General features: G+C 57.1%; 1 protein-coding gene across 4 annotated transcripts; it reads left to right on the top strand.

Annotated features, from left to right (window-relative positions):
- Positions 1-5,557: 5,557 nt before the first annotated feature.
- LOC102450130 (antigen-presenting glycoprotein CD1d-like) lies at positions 5,558-12,068 on the top strand. 4 transcript variants are annotated; one of them, XM_025180534.3, is made up of 6 exons: positions 5,558-6,017; positions 8,394-8,672; positions 8,967-9,248; positions 9,625-9,921; positions 10,169-10,268; positions 10,533-12,066. In XM_025180534.3, exons 1-6 carry the CDS (start codon positions 5,939-5,941, stop codon positions 10,816-10,818), a joined length of 1,323 nt encoding a protein of 440 aa, XP_025036319.3. In that variant the 5' UTR covers positions 5,558-5,938; the 3' UTR covers positions 10,819-12,066. The 4 variants fall into 4 exon arrangements, with proteins under 4 accessions (XP_025036319.3, XP_075769508.2, XP_075769509.2 ...); XM_075913393.2 differs by lacking the exon at positions 5,558-6,017 and adding an exon at positions 7,311-8,067 and having other exon boundaries at positions 10,533-12,068; XM_025180535.3 differs by lacking the exon at positions 5,558-6,017 and adding an exon at positions 8,118-8,181 and having other exon boundaries at positions 10,533-12,065.
- Positions 12,069-18,990: the final 6,922 nt, after the last annotated feature.

The raw sequence follows: 18,990 nt of genomic DNA, 5'->3' as shown, positions 1-18,990 counted from the left end.
CAAACGCGCAGCTGCGTGGGATTATTTTGGTTCTTCTTTCCACGCAGCTTCCCCTGCAAGAGCGGGAGCGGGGTGAGCCGTGAACGCTTCGTGCAACGGCGTCTGCTCTTGGAAAGCCCAAATCCTCTCCCCCCGCCACGGCCCGGCGGGACCTGGGGGCGCCAGCTCAGGATCGGGGGGGGGGGCGCAGAAGCGGGAGGGGGACCCTGGCTGTTCAGGGAGTGAAGCGGGGGGCTTCTGGCTGCAACAACCACAGCACAGCCTGTGTGGGAAGCGAAACACGGTGCATTGTCCCAGCTGAGGGGGGGAGGAGGGTCCGCTTGAGCCTGCTACCCCCTCCCCCCACACAAACACACCGGGGACACTGGGAACGCCCTTGTCCCTGCGCCCAGAGACTAGGCTCCGCGAAGAGCGGGCTTGGGGGGCTGTTGGGAAAAGGAAGGGTGGAGCAGGAAGCAAACACAGTGATGGGGGGGGGGGGGGAGAGAGGCTTGAAGGAGGCAGTAGAAAAAAGGGAAAGGGGGCAGCCCCCTAGTGACCGGAACAGAGCGAACACAGAGCTGGGAACCAGCCCCTCAGCCATGGCCCCTGGGGGGAGGGGGGGCAGGGGCCCCTGAGAGGTAAAGCACTCTTGGGGCTGGGGGTCAGACTTGCACCTTGCAGCCCGGCCCCCCCACCATGCACCATGGAACCTAAACACCAGCTCCCCCAGCAGCATGGAGCCAGGATGGACTGGGGGGGGGGCGGGGTTGCTGCCACACAGAGACACCCAGGCAGCGTGTTAGCAGGGGAAGAGATATGAGGTCAGGGGTGTGTTTGTACCATGTTCCTACCTACCCCAGAGCCACTGATGCCAGGACCCAGTAGCACAGGGCAGAAGCTGAGGTGGAAGAGAGGAAACCTGCCTGCCCCTCTCTTAGGATCAGTGGGGGTGTGGGGGAGCCAGGCACTCTGGGACAAATGTGAGAGGAGAACCCTGTTTTGTGTCACTTTCACTTGCCAGTGGTGGTTTCCTGTTGTTTTGGCAGCTACAGACTAACCTGACTCCCCCTCCAATTGTGAGCTAGGTGGTTGTTACAGAGGATTTTGCCAACAGCACCAAAGTCCCTGCACCAGCATGCACCCTGCAGTGACCATGCACAGGGATCAGAGCCATCGGGTGATTGTGCACCTACACTGACTGTACCCCAGGATCAGGGCAGGTGCGGGGAGGGAAGGGGGGGCTGTGTTGCTCCCTAGTCACTGCACTGCCAGGCCGGTGCTTTTGAAATGTTGACCCGAGAGTGTTGACTGTTTCTGTGCATGCATCATTCTGGCAGGTGACATTAGAAACAAGAAGTGTGAATCTGTTTATAGTTCTACATGTGCTAATGAGAGCCGCTGGCTGCCCAGCAGAAACCTGGCTCAGTGACCAACTCAACCATCTGTAAACAGCCTCCTTTGTCCCAGAAGTTTCAGGGGGTAGCCGAGTTAGTCTGTACAGGATAAACTTAAAAAAAACAACAAAAGATCTGGTAGCACTTTATAGACTAACAAAGCATGCACATCTTAAACTCTTAACTCTGGTCATCTGAAGAAGTAGGCTGTGGCCACAAAAGCTCATGATACCATCTGCATCTTTTGTTAGTCTATATAAAGTGCGACCAGACTTTTGTTGTTGTTGCTGTTTTTAAGTTTATCTGTTGTCCCAGTAAGCCCAAACTGTGATTGGTCTCAGGAAAACGTGACCACGCCACCTGGTACTAGAATCCATCTGGTACCTGAAAATTTTTCAAGGAGAATGGAAGCTGCAAAACAAAAGAAACCTGCCACAGGGGAGACTCTGTTTAAGTATAGGAAACTAGCCCCTTTTGTTTTCTGCTGGCTTTTGAAAATGCTTGCCCTATTCTAAGAGGATATGAAAGAACTTTAAAGGAAACTTAACATAGACCCAAGAGGTCGGGCTGTGATTTGAAACCTGTTTCTGAAAGAACAGCTGTTTAGGGTAAGAATTTGCATCTCACACGTTATTTTTAAGTGGACTATAATTGGCTGTGCATTTTCTGTTCATTTTAACTGAGTAACTTTGATCTGTTTTCCCTTGCACCACTTAAATCCTACTCTTTCAACTTAATAAAATCACTTGTTTCTTGTCAGGTCCAGTGTAAGTAACGGTTTAATTGTTACCTAGGGAAACAAACACTGCAGCTCTCATAAGAGAGCTAAACTTATGAGCTTTCTCTGTGTATAATCTTTGCACAGGATGAGGCAGATTTATTTGAGGAGAGTTTCTCTTTGGGGCCCAGGGCTGAAGTGGTTTGGTGTCTGCATTGCTTTTCAGGTGGGGTGGTAATCCCAGCTCTGTGGTTCATCTGGGGGAGACCAGGCCCTAGAGAGCAGGTATCAATGGCATGATCAACACAGGAGGTGGATAACCTAAGGAACTGCAGTGATCACACAATGAGCACTGGAGAGTAGCCAGAGTTTGAAGGCATTGGTGTGTGTGCGAGAGAGAGAGAAAAAGAACTGGCAAGTTGTGTGGCGGGAAAAATGCCTTTTGTGGATAGGGTTGCCAGATGGTTTCAATAAAAATATCGGACACACTTGACATGACATCACAATCGACATTCCATCTTATTTAGAAAATACCGGACAGTTCTGTTTTCTCGATTTGTTTCCCAAACAGAAAGCTCAAATACTGGCCTGTCCGGTTCCAAACTGGAAACCTGACGACTCTTATTTGTTGACAATCCTGCATGAGCGTTCTCACTGTCATGCAGCTTCTGTTGCAGAAAAAGGCCATGCTCAGCAGAGAACATCTCCCAGCTCCACCAGCATAGGTGGTGGGTGAAGGTAGAGCTGGGAGAGGCAAGACCAGTGCTTCAGCCCCGCCCCTTCTGCTCAGGCCCCGCCCGCCCCACAGGAGGCAAACGGCCCCTCCCTTCAACAAGGAGGTGGAGCGGTGCACGGCCCCAGTCTCCCCAACCTCAGCACCACCGGGAGGACAGTGGGCATGTGTCCCCAGCCTCCCTGGCCCTGGAGCGTAGGGAGAGTGAGCGACATGCATCCCCAGCCTGCCCAACCCAGAGCACCAGGGAGCGAGGAGTGTGCACGTCCCCAGCCTGTCTGGCCGGAGCAGCCAGCGGGAGGTGAACTCGTGGTTCCAGCTTCCCTGGGCTGCTCGTGGCCCCAGCCTCCCGAGAAAGGCAGAGGGTACACAGCTCCAGCCTCCTCTGGAGCATGGGGAGGTCGGGCGGCATGCAGATGCCACAGTGCACAGCAAAAAATGGCCACTGGAAAAAAGCAGGCCCGTAGGCAGGGGCGGTGTGGAGGGTGCAGAAGCATCCCCCGTGGTTTCCCAAGTAAGAATGCTCCAGCAGGCCAGGGGAAGGCAGGAATGGCCTCTATCCCCCATACTGTGCCTGGTGTAATGTCACAAACAACGGTGAGCACAATTGGCTCCCAGTAGCTGTTTTTGACACACTAGACCGCCAGATCTGGCGTCTATCAATTTTAGCTACCAACAGATGCGTTAGGAGGGAAGCCGATTCTGATAGATGGGGTGCACTGTGTCACATTTGGCTGCTTGTACCCCTGCCACTGGCTTAGAGGGGGCCTTTCCCATCCCCTGGTCTGGCGCAGCCAATCCTGATAGATGGGGCTCACAGTGTCACATTTGGCTGCCCGGATCCCTGGGGCCTTTCGCACCCCCTGTTCCAGGACCAGCTGATTCTGATAGATGGAGTTCACCATATCACATTTGGCTGCCTGTGTGCCTGCCACTGGTCCAGAGGGCCTTTCGCATCCCCTGGTCCAGGGGAGCCAGTTCTGATAGATGGGGTTCACTGTGTCACATTTGGCTGCCTGTACACCTCCCCCCCCCCATCCCCTGCTCACTCCCTGCCCCTCCCCAGACTGCGTTTTGCCCCCTGAGCCCTTTTTAATGATGGTAAAGAGCCGGGAGCAGCATCTGAAGCCACGTAAGGGCAGAGTGAAGGCAGCAGAGCATGCTCAGTACACCCAAGGTATGGAATTGTGATAGGCAGCTGTTTCCAACCTTACATCCGGCAGGAGGAGGGGGGAGGCAGGCCTGGCCTCCCTCCCCCATGCTCTGTCTGGCTGGGGGAAGGCTGGGGCTGATTACCCCACTTTTTTGGAGGACCATGGGGGGGCACATTCACACCCTAATGGTCCATATTTACAAAAAAACCTCACTCCCCCATGGGAATGCCTACATGTGGGCCTGAAAAGTCACAAGAGGCCACCGGAAACTCTTGAACCAAGCAGCGCCTGTGGTGTTTTGCATGGTCCTATGATGTCCCGTGCTCTGTTGCGAGGTCCCACAACAGCTAGTGACACGGCTAGCACGGCCAGGAACTGTGGGAGACATACCCACCGTGCATTGCTCCAGCGATTGGCATGGGAACTAAGTGTGGACACAATCTGTCGACCGAGGGAGCAAATGTAAACTCGCTGTGGCCACATGCGGGGGCCACTTCAGCCTGTCGAGATTAGTTTCCTTGGTGACGCTGGGTAGCGTAGACAGCCCTTAACAAAGAAGCGGATACATTATTTCACTGTCAAGTCTCTAACTTTGCCACCTTAGACGCTCCGATGCCTTCTTGTAACTTTCAGCACTTTCCTTCACCTCCCTTTTATGACCGTAGGGCCTAGCGTTCGTTTCTCATGTTGTCCGTTTTACAATCGGGATGCTATAGTGTAGCTGATGAACCGACAAGCAAAAGCGTATCGGTTAATACTATAGACCACACGCTTTCCCCTCTCCTCCTCTCCGTGCCAGTACATTTCTCAGTCCTGGCTCGCGCTGGGTCCGGGACCTACCCCTGCTGCGGCTCTGCATCTCAAGTCTATTAAAAACTGGGTGGGCAGGCAGCGCAGCTCAGTTCTGGCTCACGCTGGGTCCAGGAACTCAGACCCCCCCTAGACAGGGACTGATGCCACCCCATGCTGCTGCCTCTTTCTCAAAAGCAGCAGCGCAGGGTGACAGGCATCTGGTCAGTAAGGGGAGCTGGTTTGTAAACTGGTTCCCCGCATGGACCATCTCCCACCTGACACCCTGCACTGCAGCCCCTGATACACAGGCTGCCAGCCCTGTCCAAGGGGGCTATAGACTATTCGACTACCGGTACCCCATAACATATCGTGAGTGCACATGCTCAGTACGCCCTAGGGCTCTGTCTACATTGGCGTGATTTTGTGCAAAAGCAGCCGCTCTTGCGCAAAAACTTGCTGCCTGTCTACACTGGCTGTGTGTTCTTGCGCAAGTAAACTGAGGTTCTACTGTATGAAATCAGGGCTTCTTGCACCAGAACTCTGGCACTCCCGCTCAGGAATAAGCCCTTTTGTGCAACTGTTCTTGCTCAAGAAGACAGTGTAGACAGGCAACATGAATTTCTTGCGCAAGAAAGCCCTATGGTTAAAATGGCCATTCGAGCTTTCTTGTGCAAGAGAGCAACTACACTGGCACAGATGCTCTTGCACAAAAGCACATCTCTTGTGCAAAAGCACATGCCAGTATAGATGCTCTCTTCTGGAAGAGTTCTTGCGTAAGAAGCTGCCAGTGTAGACGTAGCCACTGGTATGGAAGTTACTCGACTTCCGTAATCCATGAGGTTACTCGACTATTCAGTTAACCGATATTTAACATCCCTATTTTGCAGTGCAGCCATCACCCGATCATAGTCGCTTTAGCACATTAATAAAGCCTGATATTTCCCAAGGGGCTTTTTTTAAACAGCTCTTCAGGGCTCATCCCTGTTGGGAAACGCAGGCCAAACTTTACTGATGCTTCTTGTTATTTAGTTGTGCTATGACAACATGGGAGACTTAACTATTGACCCGGGCCTGGTTGTGCAGTTTCCCCCTTCTAACACGGGGAAAACCAATGGAGTCCTAACTCACCGTGGAGCCTCTAGAAACTCTCAGCAGAAGAGAGAAGATGGAGAAACCTCAAGAATTTCCCCTGTTTTTGTGTAGCAGAAGCAGAAGCAAGAAGATCAGGACGGGTCTTGATTCCTGTAAGTATCTTCACATAGGGAAATGCTAATGGGCTCTTCGCAGGGAGGGGAGGGGGGCGAAGGAGGAGGAGGGGAGAGGAAATGACCCAGATTGTTGAAGCCAAACTCAGTGGAGAAATAAGGTGCAAATGCCGAGCAGCGTGGGAGCTGACCGGTACCAGCACAGGGCGTAGTTTCCCGGGGGAGGACGAACTCCCAGGGGAGAGCTGTGGGGTCCCTGCGGGGAAGAGGGGGTCTGCACTGCAGCTGGGGCAGCGGGGGAGGCTGACCTGGCAGAAGGCCAGGAACAGACCGAAGAGGAAAGCAGGCGTGGGCGTGGGCACCCTGCACACTTCATTCACGAACCAAATGCCCGACTGGGTATCGCAGGCACGGGAAGCAGCTGCTTCCCCAACTAGCCTGACAGATCTTCACCCAGGCAGGCCCCTTTTGCAGGGGAAACTGGAGAAGGAGGACACAGGCTATGGGGGGCAGCTTGGCTAGAGCTGGGGGGTAGGTCTGGGGGGGTAGGTGGGCTGGATCGGGGGGGCAGGCAGGAGGGTATCTGGGCTGAAACTGGGGGGCAAGGTAGGGGCATAGCTGGGCTGGATTTGGGGGTAGCTGGGCAGGGCAGCTGGGGAGCAGGGCTAGGGTAGCTGGGCTGGAGCTGGCGGGGGGGCAGGGCTGGGGGCAGCTGGACTGCAGCTGGGCCAGGGGTTAGCTGGTCTGGAGTTGGGGGGCAGGGCAGGGGAGCTGGGCTGGAGCTTGGAAGGGTGGGTGTAGGCTGGTTCTGCACCCACTCCTGTCCACCAAACCCTGACAGCCAACAGCCCCGCCCCCATTCTCCTAGGCTCCTCCCTTTCAAGGTGACATACAGCCAATCAGGAGGCAGGCATGTGGGGGGGGGGGGGGAGGTGGGAAGAGGGCAGAGGAGGCGGCACAAGGGAACACCAGCCCCTCCATGCCCTGTTCCAAACCTCCCACAGCCAGGCCGACTACATTTCCAGCATGCCCCCGCCATGGGCTACAGGCCACAGCAGGCGGCAGGGGTGTGTGCACCAATGGGACTGCACCTTCCAGAGCCTGGTGCGACGGCAGATGAGCCCCTGGTGTGGGGATGTCTACACCCACCAGGTGGGGCACATCAGCCTGTGGGCCCCCTTGCCAGCTGGGTCAGAGCCTCTGTCTGGGGGGCAGCCCCAGAGCCCAAGGGGCCGCCCCGGGGAGGGGGATGGGTGGGGCTGTGGCTCAGAGCTGAGGGCAGGGAGCCTGGGGTGTTTCAAGGGGGCGGGGAGCGGTGGGCGCAGCCGCATCTTCCCTCTCGGGGAAGTGTGGAACCGAGCGGTGCAGGACCTGGCTCTGCCCGGCGACAGATGCTGCTGCTGACACCAATGGGGCTGGGCCCAGGGTGTGTGCGCCCGTCACCAGAGCGACGGGCATAGCCCTGGGGCTGCTGCCAACCCCACAGCCCAGGAACATGCCAGGGAGACAATGGAAAGTCACTAGGTGGCGCTAGTCAAGGCTTCCAGCCCCATCAAATAAGTCACTAAACAACTTTCCTTTCCACGCACAAAACACACTCTGGGCGAGGGACAGTCCCCGCTGCCGACAAAGAAGCTGCAGACCTGCTGGGCATCCCCTGCATGAGCGTGATTCCCACCTGTGACGAACTGGGGACTTTATTCCCCTTGGTATGTGGCATGGGATTGCCACTGTCCCATGGCAACCCTGAGTGCCTCAGTTTCCCCAGCACTGCACCAAGACCGAGACGGCCCTGGGAATGGTGGTGGCTAGTGGGGGGCTCGCCCCGGCAGGCAGGGCTGCCCCATGGCCCTAGGGAGCGGCGGCAGGTACTTCCGGCTGCAGGAACTGGGGGAAGGGGAGGGTCTGAGCCTGGGGCAGGCCCTGGCACTTGCTGCCAGGAATCCCTCTTCTGCCCTGCCGCTGCTTCCCGGCTGGCTCGGCCCTGATTGGCTTGGGGCTGGCAGCTGCCCGGACTGGTCTGAGCAGAAAGAGACAAATGAGAGAAGTTGCCAGGGCGGCGTGTGCCCTGGGGCGGAACCGAGAGCAGGTGGGTGCCTGGGCCCCACGTCCCACTGCCCTGAAACCCACTCAAGTGTGGGTTTCCCTGCCAGGATGCTGCTCCCTCTGCTGCTCCTCCCCTGGGCGTGGGGGGCCCTGGCTGGTAAGTGGGGACCCCCCCACACACCCTGCCTGTTTTGCTACCAGGGGTGGGGATTGTGCAAGGCCAGGGCTGGAGGGTGTGGCTGGGGGGGGGGGGGCTGGAGGACAAGGAGGCAGGTGGGGCTCAGCAGGGGGACGTGGTAGAGCTTAACCCTCGACCAGAATGCGACTGATTCTCGTGCCCTGCTTGATTTCTCCTCCCCTCCCCCGCAGCCTCCCCCCCTCTCCCCACAGAGTCTCTCGCCCTCCGGCTCCTCCTCACCTCCCTCTTCCCCAACGCCAGCGCCGTGACCGTGGCAGCCAAGGTCCTGCTGGGCGACCTGGAGACCCACGCCCTGGACAGCCGCACGGGGGCCATCCGTTTCCTGCAGCCCTGGGCCCAGGAGGGGCTGAGCCCCCGGGAGTGGCAGGACCTGGAGCAGGTGGCCGCTCAGTCCCTGGCCGACTTCGTCCGGACAGTGACCAAGATAGCCCGGGAGCAGGGAATAGACTGTGAGTATGGTCCCCATCCATCGGGGGGCGCTGAGGACTGACGCGCTCGCCACAGCAGTGAGCGTGTCAGTGGTGGAAGGGCAGCTAGTCCCTTGGCTGACTGGAGCCAGCATAACCCCCTTGTCCCCTCCTGGTTCCCAGCCAGCCCGGCCGTGCGTGGGGGAACACAGAACAGGCAGCAAAAGCAGGGGCCGCCCCCTGCCTCCCCAGTCCTGCTGTCACCTGGCAGCCAACGGTCCACATTGCACCTGCCCCCCACCTTTACTCCCCTTCTCTTTCTGCCCCCTGCCTCAGACCCCTTTGTGGCCCAGGCCTCCATCGGCTGCGAGCTGCGCCCCAATGGCCCCTCCCGGGGCTTCTACGACATCGCGGGCAATGGCCAGGCCGTTGTCAGCTTCGACGAGGAGGCTGGCACCTGGGTGGCTCGCTCGGCGGACGGGCTGGCGCGTTACACCCAGGACCTGCTCAACAGGGACTGGAGCACATCCACCAGGCTGCAGTATTTTCTCAAAATTTCCTGCATCTACGTGCTCCAGACCTTTGCCCGACATGGGAACGCCTCCCTGGCTAGGCGAGGTGAGGCGGGGAGACCACGCCCTGCGCGCAGAGATGCAGCCACCTCTGGGGTGGGACATGGGCTGTTTGTACAGGGACCCCAGGCCTGGTCTGGGATAGAGATGCAGCCACCTCTGGGGTGGGACAAAGGCAGTTTGTACAGGGACCCTAGGCCTGGTGCATACATGCAGCTGTAGCTGGGGTGCAGCGCAGCAGCTGTTTCCTAGTCACACTGTCACTTAGGCCAGGAAGTGAAGGGGAATCCTGTCACCATTGGTTACAGGAGGTGCAGAATTAGGCCTGGCCCGGAGCCAGCACCTGACCCCGGGTACGGAGCTGGGCGGGGCTAGTGAGTCCCTGAGGCCCAGGCTGACATGTCCCCTCTCCCCCATCTCAGAGCGGCCCATCGCCGTGGTGTTTGCCCGAGAGCCTCCCCCCACCGGCCCCCCCGCATCGTTACTGCTGGTTTGCCGGGTCACCGGGTTCTACCCCCGGACCGTCCACGTGGCCTGGCTGCAGGACGGGGAGGAGGTGGGGCCGGGCCGGCAGCTGGACTCCACTGGGACCCTGCCCAACGCCGACCTGACCTACCAGCTGCGCAGCTCCCTGGCCGTGGGGCCGGGCGACGGGCACAGCTACACCTGCTGGGTGGAGCACAGCAGCTTGGGGGGCCAGAGCCTGCTGATCCCCTGGGGTAAGTTCAGGCCTCAGAGTACAGCGGCCGGAGGGGGCAAGGGGGATGGTCCCGGTCCCGGGGGGCTTTTCCTGCCCATCCCAAATGAGGTGGAGGTGGGATTGGGGTTCAGGGAGACGGGGGGCAGCCAGGAGGGATTCATGGAGGGGTCAAGGGGGGGCAGATGGAGCTCAGGGGAGCGCCAAGGGAACAGGATGGGGAGAGCTGTGTGAAGTGCCCCCATGTTCCCCCTACCCATGTGTTACAGGGCAGAGCTGGCACTGGGGCCCCGGCCTGGCTGTGGGCATCGCCCTGGGAGCTCTAGCCGTAGCCACCCTGGCCGTGTTGCTGTGGCGGTGCAGACTCAGGTGAGGCTGCATCCTCTCTGGGGTGGGGAGTAACGTTCCCTCTGAATTGATCCATCCCCTGTGCAGAATAAATTTTGTGTGGTCCACCGAGGCAGGTGTGGATGTGCACCACCAGGAGGAACACAAACCCAGCTGTGGGCACTCTGCTAATCAGCTGGGCAGCCTTGGAGGCTCTCGTGGGCTGTTGCCCAAGTGCTGGGCTTATGGGGAACACTGGCGGGGCTGTTACACCCCATCACCATCCCCTCTGCTCTCTCCTTCAAGGGTCTACCAGGACGTCGGACCAGCCTCAGGTGACACCAGCCCAGGTGTGGGGACCGGCCCCTCTCCTGGGGATCTGGAGCTTGTGGCAGGATCAGGGCCTGGCTCCAGGGCAGAGGGCACCACAGATGGGGCTGGATCAGAGCAATGCGAGAACGGGGCCTTGGGGGCCGGCTGGGATTCTTCTCCAGTTGGGACATTGGGGGCACACTGGACACGTGGACGCATCATGGGGTGGCTGAGAGCCAGGAGCCACTCGGAGCCGGGGCTGCCCTGCACCATTCAATAAACCCTTCTGGGGGGGTGGGGTTCAGGAGCCAGGGTAACCCCAATAACACTACAGTCCACGGGACGCCGGGAGGCCACTCCAAGTTGCTGGCTGGGCTGGGGCGAGCGGGGTAAACCCAGACTCCAGGGGTAGGATCTGTCTGTCTGTCCTGTGGCAGCAGCGGGGCCGGGGGCCGGGAAAACGGCGCCCTGGGAGAACTGGTATTTTGGCGCCCCTGGAGTTGAAGTGCGGTGCCGCAGGAGCGAAAACGTCAGACATACAGCTGGGATCGCCACGTTTTCTCACTCCCCGGGAAATCGGACACACAATGGGAGCGGATTGTACGGAAACAATAAATGTTGTAAGTTGGACAAGCCTTATAGCTCAGCGTCAAACCGAACCCCAAGCTCCTGAATAGCAACAGGCACAAAACGTTGCTCCCCAAGGATTGAGAGGCCGCGCTGGTGCCTTTGCTGCTGAAAACTCTACCGGGTCTTGTGCCTGGCGACACTGAGCCACAGTGGCCTTCGCAGCCGGGGTTGAACTGGAGTCGCAGGAGCTGCAAAGGATGAGGCACCTCAGTGGGGCACTGGAAGGAAGCTCAGCTCTTTGGTCCCTGGGGTGCAGGGCCTGCTACTGTGCTGGCCCCATGCAAAGGGACTTGTCAGGATCAGTCCGGTGGCCCAGCCCTTCCTCTATGAGCTAGGTGGGGAATGGGCCATTTCAGCTGAAATATTTGCCCTGAGACATGAGGCATAGAAAGCGGCTGCTATCGGACTGGGACATGAAACACGCTTGGCCAGGCACTTGTGGAGGGGCTTGGCTGGCACAGGGGATCACACCCTGACCCACGGCGCTCTGTGCTGGGGGCAGGGGCCCATCCATGGGCTGTGACCCAGGGGTGCACCAGCCCCGATACACCCCAAGGTAGGGAGCCTGGCAGGTCACCAAGGTGAGGAATGGGACACACTCTTAGGATGCCTTGGCCCCAGTCCAGCCCCATGATGGGAGGGCGTGGCTGAGGGGCTGGACGATGGGACATGGGGTATGTACCCTGCTGGGGAGCCAGCACCGCTCGGACGTTAATGACCAGAATTCCTCCCTGCGGGGTCTGGTCCATGCCCCTTGCATGGAACATAGGCCTGTGTCCCTTGCCCATGCCCAGCCTCCCCCAGTAGCACCCCCTGCCCTGCTCTGTCAAATGCGCTGCACGCTCACCCTGTGCCCATCAAGATGTGCTAGGAGCAGGTAGCAATTTGCTGTAATATTTTGCAGGAATACAGTGCGTGCCTCAGTTTCCCTGATATGCTGCTCTGTTTGTGGGGAGAATGGGGGAGGTGGGAAATGGCTGTTTACTGCGTGCAGAGGCCCAGCAAGGCAGGTGGGGCTCATGTCCCCGCTTTGGGTCCCTGGAGCAAAGCCGAACAGTGCGACACTCCCCACCTCGCATCCAGCCAGCGACCCAGAGCAGGGCAGGTGCCCTGTCTCTCAGCAGAAACCTGCACCCCTCTGGCCAGGACCAAGGGGGCCAGGTGGGGGTCAGCTCACCTGGGAACTGGAGAGCAGAGGAACTGGGGACAAAGAGGCACAAAGCAGCAGAGAAAGGGACCCCACAGCCTGGCTGGGAGCCCCCCCAAAGGGGCCCTGCTGTGATCCATTTCTCTGGGCTGACTGCCGATGCCAGTCCCCTTCTAGCCCCACCTGCTCTGACATGCCTGGCCCCCGTGGGGCTGACAGGGGCATCGTGCCCTGCGGGGGACACGTCTCTCAGAGGCAGGGAGCCAGGCTTGGGCAGCGCGCCAGGGTGCAGTAACTCCACACTGGGGCTGCAGGGGTTAAGCAGCTCACCTGGCTGAGGAGGCCCCGCCTCTTGGCCCAACTGGGCACGCTCCAGCTGGAGGCAGCTATAAAAGGCAGGAGAGCAGGTGTCTTTTGGCTGCTTTCTGCTGTGCTGTGCTGTGCGTGACTCCTTCATTCTGAAGGAAAGGGGCAGAGAAGGGGGGGGGGGGAGGGGGGGAGCCTGAGCTGGCAGGTTAGAGGGTCTGGCTGTGAGGGCGTATCTGGGCTTGCCCCAAATTGGGCCCCCCTGCTGCTAATTTTGGGGGGCTGCATCTGCATTTACTCCTATTGCTGAGAGGGGTTTTTTTCTGTTTCCTGACTAGGGAGCAAGGACAAGTGCCTGGCCTGTGTCCTTCCTCCCCTGGGCAGCTGGGAGCAGAGCAGGCTGTGAGCATGGCCTTGCTCTCTTGCCAGCACTGAGTGATGAATATTAAAAAAAACCCTCTAATAATCTATGGTAGACTTAAAACTGGAAGCACTTTCCCACAGGCCCTGTGTGTGCTTGGCTTTTCAGTGAGCAGTGATTTCCATTAAGCTTTAGAATTGGTTTGGGAAGAGGTATTGGCAACTTTTAGGGACAATTCTGGCTCTTCAGAGGGCCTCACGGCTTCATTAGCACTGAGCCTCGTGCCTGCTCCTTGGGTGGGTTGGCGCGTGGAGACTTTATTTGCAAGCCGGGCTTCTGAGTTTTACTTGCTCACCTGCCCCGTTGCCTCTTTCTGCAGCTGTTAGGACTCTGTGGCACTAGCACAGCCTGGGTCCCACCCGCTCACTCAAAATACCCATCACCTGAGCTGTAGATTAGTTTAGGTCACTAAAGCTGGGCTCTGGGCCCAGGTAACATGCAGGCAAAGGGGATTTTCTGAACTGCAAAAGTCCTGGGCTGTGGTCCCTTTCTTAATCTCTTGTTGGATTAGCTACTAGGGAGCAAAACCCCTTTGTCTCCTGCTTGCTCCTCTTAACAGGGCTCCCTCGCTAGCAGCACTCACCAGTTGCTATGCCAGCTGGGGCAGGATCTCTAAAAAGCAGTTTATTGTGGGCAACCTCTGGCGGGGAGGTTGGGCACAGGCAGCCAGGTGAGGCAGCAGCATGGCAGGCAACTTAAAGGGACAACTGGGGGTGCTGCACAGGAGCTGTGACCTGGGCAGCATACAGGCTGTTCCTGGCATGCGTTGTTGCCAGCAGACCCTGGGAAGAAGGCAGGCGTGTTCTCTCTGCTGCCAATTTCCCAGCTACATCGCCCCCACACATCCACCCCCTCCCCTGGAGCATAGCCAACTTGTGGAACTCCTTGCCAGAGGATGTTGTGAATACTAGGACTTTAACCGTCTAGTAAAAAAAGAACTAGATAAGTTCATGGAGGTTTAGGTCCATCAACAAGGGATGGATCACTTGGTGATTCCCTGTTCAGTTCATTCGGGGGCATTGGATGATGATGGAAGACAGGATACCGGGCTAGATGGATCTTTGCTCTGACCCAGTCTGGCCTTTCTTATGATTCTTTCACCCTGCCCTAAGCCTCCTGACACCCAAAGGGAATGAATCTGCAATAATAAGAGAAAATTGGTGTTAAAGCTTTAATTGCACATATTGCACGTTACAAATCCCCTTCCAGTTTCACATGCTGGGTGGGATACGCTCACGTCGGGTCCGATGAGAGGTGGCAGCGTTGTCCTATCACAACAGGACAGCACTTGCAAGACACTGACATCTCACTCCTGTGTTCTTCCACAGAGCCAAATGAGGGGTGGGTGGCCACTGCCCAGCATCTCCTGCCCTGCGGCGGTTCCAGGGTGGAGACCCAGCAATGGGCTGTGGTGTCTTGCAGCAGGACACATGGGCTCTGGCAGCAACTGCCCTGGCTCATCCCTCCATCCCATGCTTGGTGGGGTTCTTGTGATGGGGTGGGATCACCCCAGGGCTGGGTGCCCCTGTTGCAGTGGTAGTGGTCTGTGCCCTTGCTCTGGGCTGGGGGAAATAGAGCCCCTCTGGACTGTTCTGGCTGCCCCAGAGGGGTGTAGAGAAGGGCCCGATGCCCCAGGAGGAATCTGGTGAAAATGACTCTGGAAAAACAGCATCTGTTCACAGCCAAGTGGGGGGAAAAAATAACAAACCAACCTGTGCACAGCCCCAGTGCTCGCCAGCAACCCTACAATAACAAAACTGCCTGTCCGTAGCCCCAGTGCTTGCCAGCGACCCTACAATAACAAAACTGCCTGTCCATAGCCCCAGTGCTCACCAGCGACCCTACAATAACAAAACTGCCTGTCCATAGCCCCAGTGCTTGCCAGCGACCCTACAATAACAAAATTGCCTGTCCATAGCCCCAGTGCTCACCAGCAACCCTACAATAACAAAACTGCCTGTCCGTAGCCCCAGTGCTTGCCAGCGACCCTACAATAACAAAACTGCCTGTCCATAGCCCCAGTGCTCACCAGCAACCCTACAATAACAAAACTGCCTGTCCGTAGCCCCAGTGCTTGCCAGCAACCCTACAGTAACAAAACTGCCTGTCCGTAGCCCCAGTGTTTGCCCGTAACCCTACAATAACAAACTGGCCTGTCCCCAGTATCAGCACTCCCCAGCAACCCTACAATAACAAACCTGCCTGTCCGTAGCCCCAGTGCTTGCCCACAACCCTACAATAACAAACTGGCCTGTCCCCAGTGTCAGTGTTCCCCAGCAACCCTACAATAACAAACCAGCCTGTCTGCAGCCCAGAGTCAGTAACATTTTGGAAACCCAAGCAGATCTAGCAGCCACTTGCTTTTCCTGCTCCCCTCCCCTAGGGCAGTTCAGCTGGCCTGCAACCTCCCCCCCCCCCCCCGTGACATCACAAAGGGATGGGAGGTGGGGGGGGGGTTCCTCCGGGAACCAGGCAGCACAAACCTGCAGGGGCCCAGCTGCAGCATGGGTCTGCCCTGCCCCGGCCAACCTGCTGGCGAGGGAGGACGCTGCGTCTGGGCTGTCACTGAGCTTGGAGACCAGGCTGGGCAGACAGCGATGGGCAAGTCAGCAGGCCACTGGCCCCAGGTCCTAGGGCAGGAGTGAGCGACCTTCTCACACCATAGAGCCAAACTACACTAAATCTCAGAACAAATGATCAGCAAAAAGCCATATCAGCACGCCCATTGGCATGACTGAGATTATGCATCTTACTATTCTTGATCATTGACATGACGATTAATAAGCACATCAATGTCCTCACAGACTTTATTTAATGGGACTTCTGTTGCTGCAGCTTTTTGCACAGTTCTTTGAAGTTTGCATCATAACTGGTCAACTCCAGCTTCATGCCGGCATTCAAGCTGTCTTCTGTCAGCCTTATGGCAGGGGGCTGGGCATGTTGGGGTGCAGGAGTCTGGGTTGGGGTGTGTGTGGGGGGCTCATGGCAAGGGGTTTGGGTATCTGAGGGGCTCAGTGATGATGGGGGGGGTGCAGGAGTGCTATGATGCTGTGGTCAGATGGGGGCTGGGCCAGGGCTGGGCCCCATCTGGGGGCTTGCTGGCCAGGCTTCATTTGTAAATACAGTACACTATGATGTCCAACACAAAAGGTTTCGACATTGCCTTTATTTACGGCAGGGGTGAGGAGCCTTTTTTGGGTCAGAGGCTGCTGAGTTTGGGTGAAGGAGGCAGTTGAGACATGAGGTACAGGGATTGGGGTGTCAGAGTTTGGATTGTGACCTAGAGCCAGGGATTTCAGAGCAGAGATTTGGGTTGTGGCCTAGAGCAAGGGTTGCCAGGTGTCTGGTATTGAACCGGACGGTTCCGTATTTTTGCCTCCTGCCTGGTAAAACATTCAGAAAATACTGGACACTTAAAATGTCTGGTACTTTCTGATTTTTTTTTTCATGCCCAAGAGGCGAAAAACTGTCTGGCTCAATACGGAGGCAGCCTTGCAACCCTACTGCTTACTGGGGAGCTGTCCAGCCCAGCGCAGGGAGGCAAAATGGCTGAACAATGCTCAGGGTACTTTTTTTTGCTCAGCATTTTTTGTTGTTGTTGTTCGGTATTTTTTCTGAAACCATCTGGCAGCCCTAGGACAGGAGAAGATTGTGACCTAGGGCAGTGGACTGAGATGTAGGAGATGGTACTGGAGTTTGGATTGTGACCTCGGGCAGGAGGGGATTGTGATCTGGGGCAGAGGAGTAGGGTGCTGGGTCTGGGATGGGGTATGGGCACAGGAGTGCTCACCAGCAACCCTACAGCCCAGTGTCAGTAACATTTTGGAAAACCCAAGATCTGGCAGTGCCTTGCTCTTCCTGCTCCCTCCCCCAGGGCAGTTCAGCTGGACTGCATCCTGCTCCCCCCTCCCCAAACACCCAGTGTGACATCACAAAGGGACATCACCGGAACCAGGCAGCACCAGCCTGCAGGGGCCCAGCTGCAGCATGGGTCTGCCCTGCTCCGGCCAATCTGCTGGCGAGGGAGGACACTGCGTCTGGGCTGTCACTGAGCTTGGAGGCCAGGCTGGGCAGACAGCGATGGGCAGGTCAGTGAGCCCCAGGCCTTAGGACAGGGGTGAGCGACCGTCTCACGCCACAGAGCCAAACTCCAGCCAAACTCAGAGCAAGCGGTCAGCAAAAAGCCGTATGAGAACACTCATTGGCATGACTGAGAATATACATCTTACTATTCTTGATCATTGACATAATGATTAATAAGAGCATCAATGAGCCATTGTCCTCACAGACTTTTATTTAATGGGACTTCTGCTGCTGCAGCTTTTCGCACAGTTCTTTGAAGTTTCCATCATAACTAGTCAAATCCAGCTTCATGCAGGTATTCAGGCTGTCTGCTGTCAGCCTTATGGCAGGGAGCTGGGGATGTGGGGGTGCGAGTCTGGGTTAGGTGTATGAGGGGGTTAGGGCACAGGGTTGGCATGTGGGGGATGCAGGATTGTTATGGCAGGGGACCAGGGATGTTGGGGTGTAGGGGTGTGAGGATGTGAAGAATATGAGGGGCTCAGGGCAGAGGGTTCAGGTGTATGATGGGCTCAGGGTTGGGGTATGGAGAGGTGCAGGAGTGTTATGATGCTGCAGCCAGTCGGGGGTTGGGCCCCAATTGGGGGCTTGTTGGCCAGGCTTCATTTTTAACACAGTAAAATATGATGTCCAACACAAAAGGTTTCAACATTGTCTTTATTTATGGCAGGGGTGAGGAAACTTTTTGAGGTTGAAGGCCACTGACTTCACTCTGGATGAAGGAGGCAGTTGTGACCTGAGGCACAGGATTGGGGTGTGGGAGTTTGGATTGTGACCTAGGGAAGGGGATTACTGTGCAGGGGTTTGGGTTGTGACCTAGGGCAGGAGGGGATTGTGGGGTGCAGGGTTTGGGAGGTGGCATGGGCTCAGGAGTGGGGCAGAGGGTTTGGATAATGTTGAGTAGAGGGGCAGAGGACTGAGGAGGGAGAGGCTGGCTAGGAGACTTACCAGCAAGACATGTTTCTGCAGGGCCATGTGCTCTGTGAAAAAGACCCTAAGGGGGAGGAGGGATGGGATGGGGGAAGTGGTGCTTTGCATGCTGCCTGTTCTTGAAACAGGCATCTCCCATTGGCCTGCAACCAGCCAATGGGGGTTGTGCTGGGGGCAGGAGCAGCCATGAGGCACCCCAGCTCCCTCCCCTTCTGGCTCACAGTGTGTGATAAAACAAAGGGCCCTACAGTGGCATGCGGGGGCATGCTGTGTCCTTGGTCTGGATTGTTTTGCTCAGCCCGGCAGTGGGAACAAGGGGGAGGGGCTGGATTAAAGCTTCAAAGGAGCCATATTTGGCTCCCCTAGTGAGCCATATTTGCTTTGTGAGCTGTAGGCTGCCACCCCCTGGTTTAGGATGAGCAGTATTGGGTTACAAACGAGTAGACATCTTAGGGGCTAACAAAAGTAAATACAGTATCATGAACATTTGGTTAGACGGGCGAGTGGCTTGTTAATTCAGTCCAGGCTGTAGAAGGCAAACACAGCTCCTTCGTCCCACTGTTATATCATGGCAGCTTCCTTCTGGCAGATCCATCTGAACCTAGAACCACATGTCTGAGACTCAATCTTTCTGCCACTGATGCAGCCACAGCTGTTCCCATCCACAGGGCCTGAGACGGGGAAGCTGCAGAATAAATAACCAGTGTCACTGTGCTTCCCTGGAACAAGCCAAGGCCCTTAAGTTTAATATTTTTCCTCCCCCTCACTCCACTGGGAAGCTTGACTTTGGTTTTATCTTTCACCTCTGTCACTTCCCGGCAGAGCGGCAGGTGAGCAGATGGCCCAGGAGGTGAGAGGAGTTGGGGGTCTCTGGCAAGGAACAATCCAGGAGGAATCTCATGGGGACAGTGACCCCAGTGCTCTTTGATTGGAATCAG

Source organism: Pelodiscus sinensis, chromosome 19 (genome assembly GCF_052426305.1).
Source record: "Pelodiscus sinensis isolate ZL-2025 chromosome 19, ASM5242630v1, whole genome shotgun sequence".
Taxonomy (NCBI): domain Eukaryota; kingdom Metazoa; phylum Chordata; order Testudines; family Trionychidae; genus Pelodiscus; species Pelodiscus sinensis.
Note: the sequence above shows the minus strand (reverse complement) of the source record. Positions and strands in the feature narration are given on the sequence as shown.

Bases quoted from the DNA above. Each gene is read 5' to 3' on its own strand.
- LOC102450130 (XM_075913393.2), top strand. From the start codon at position 7,824: ATGGCCCTAGGGAGCGGCGGCAGGTACTTCCGGCTGCAGGAACTGGGG. The intron at 9,249-9,624 runs GTGAGGCGGGGA...CCCCCATCTCAG, and splicing joins CGCCTCCCTGGCTAGGCGAG to AGCGGCCCATCGCCGTGGTG. The intron at 10,269-10,532 runs GTGAGGCTGCAT...CTCTCCTTCAAG, and splicing joins CTGTGGCGGTGCAGACTCAG to GGTCTACCAGGACGTCGGAC.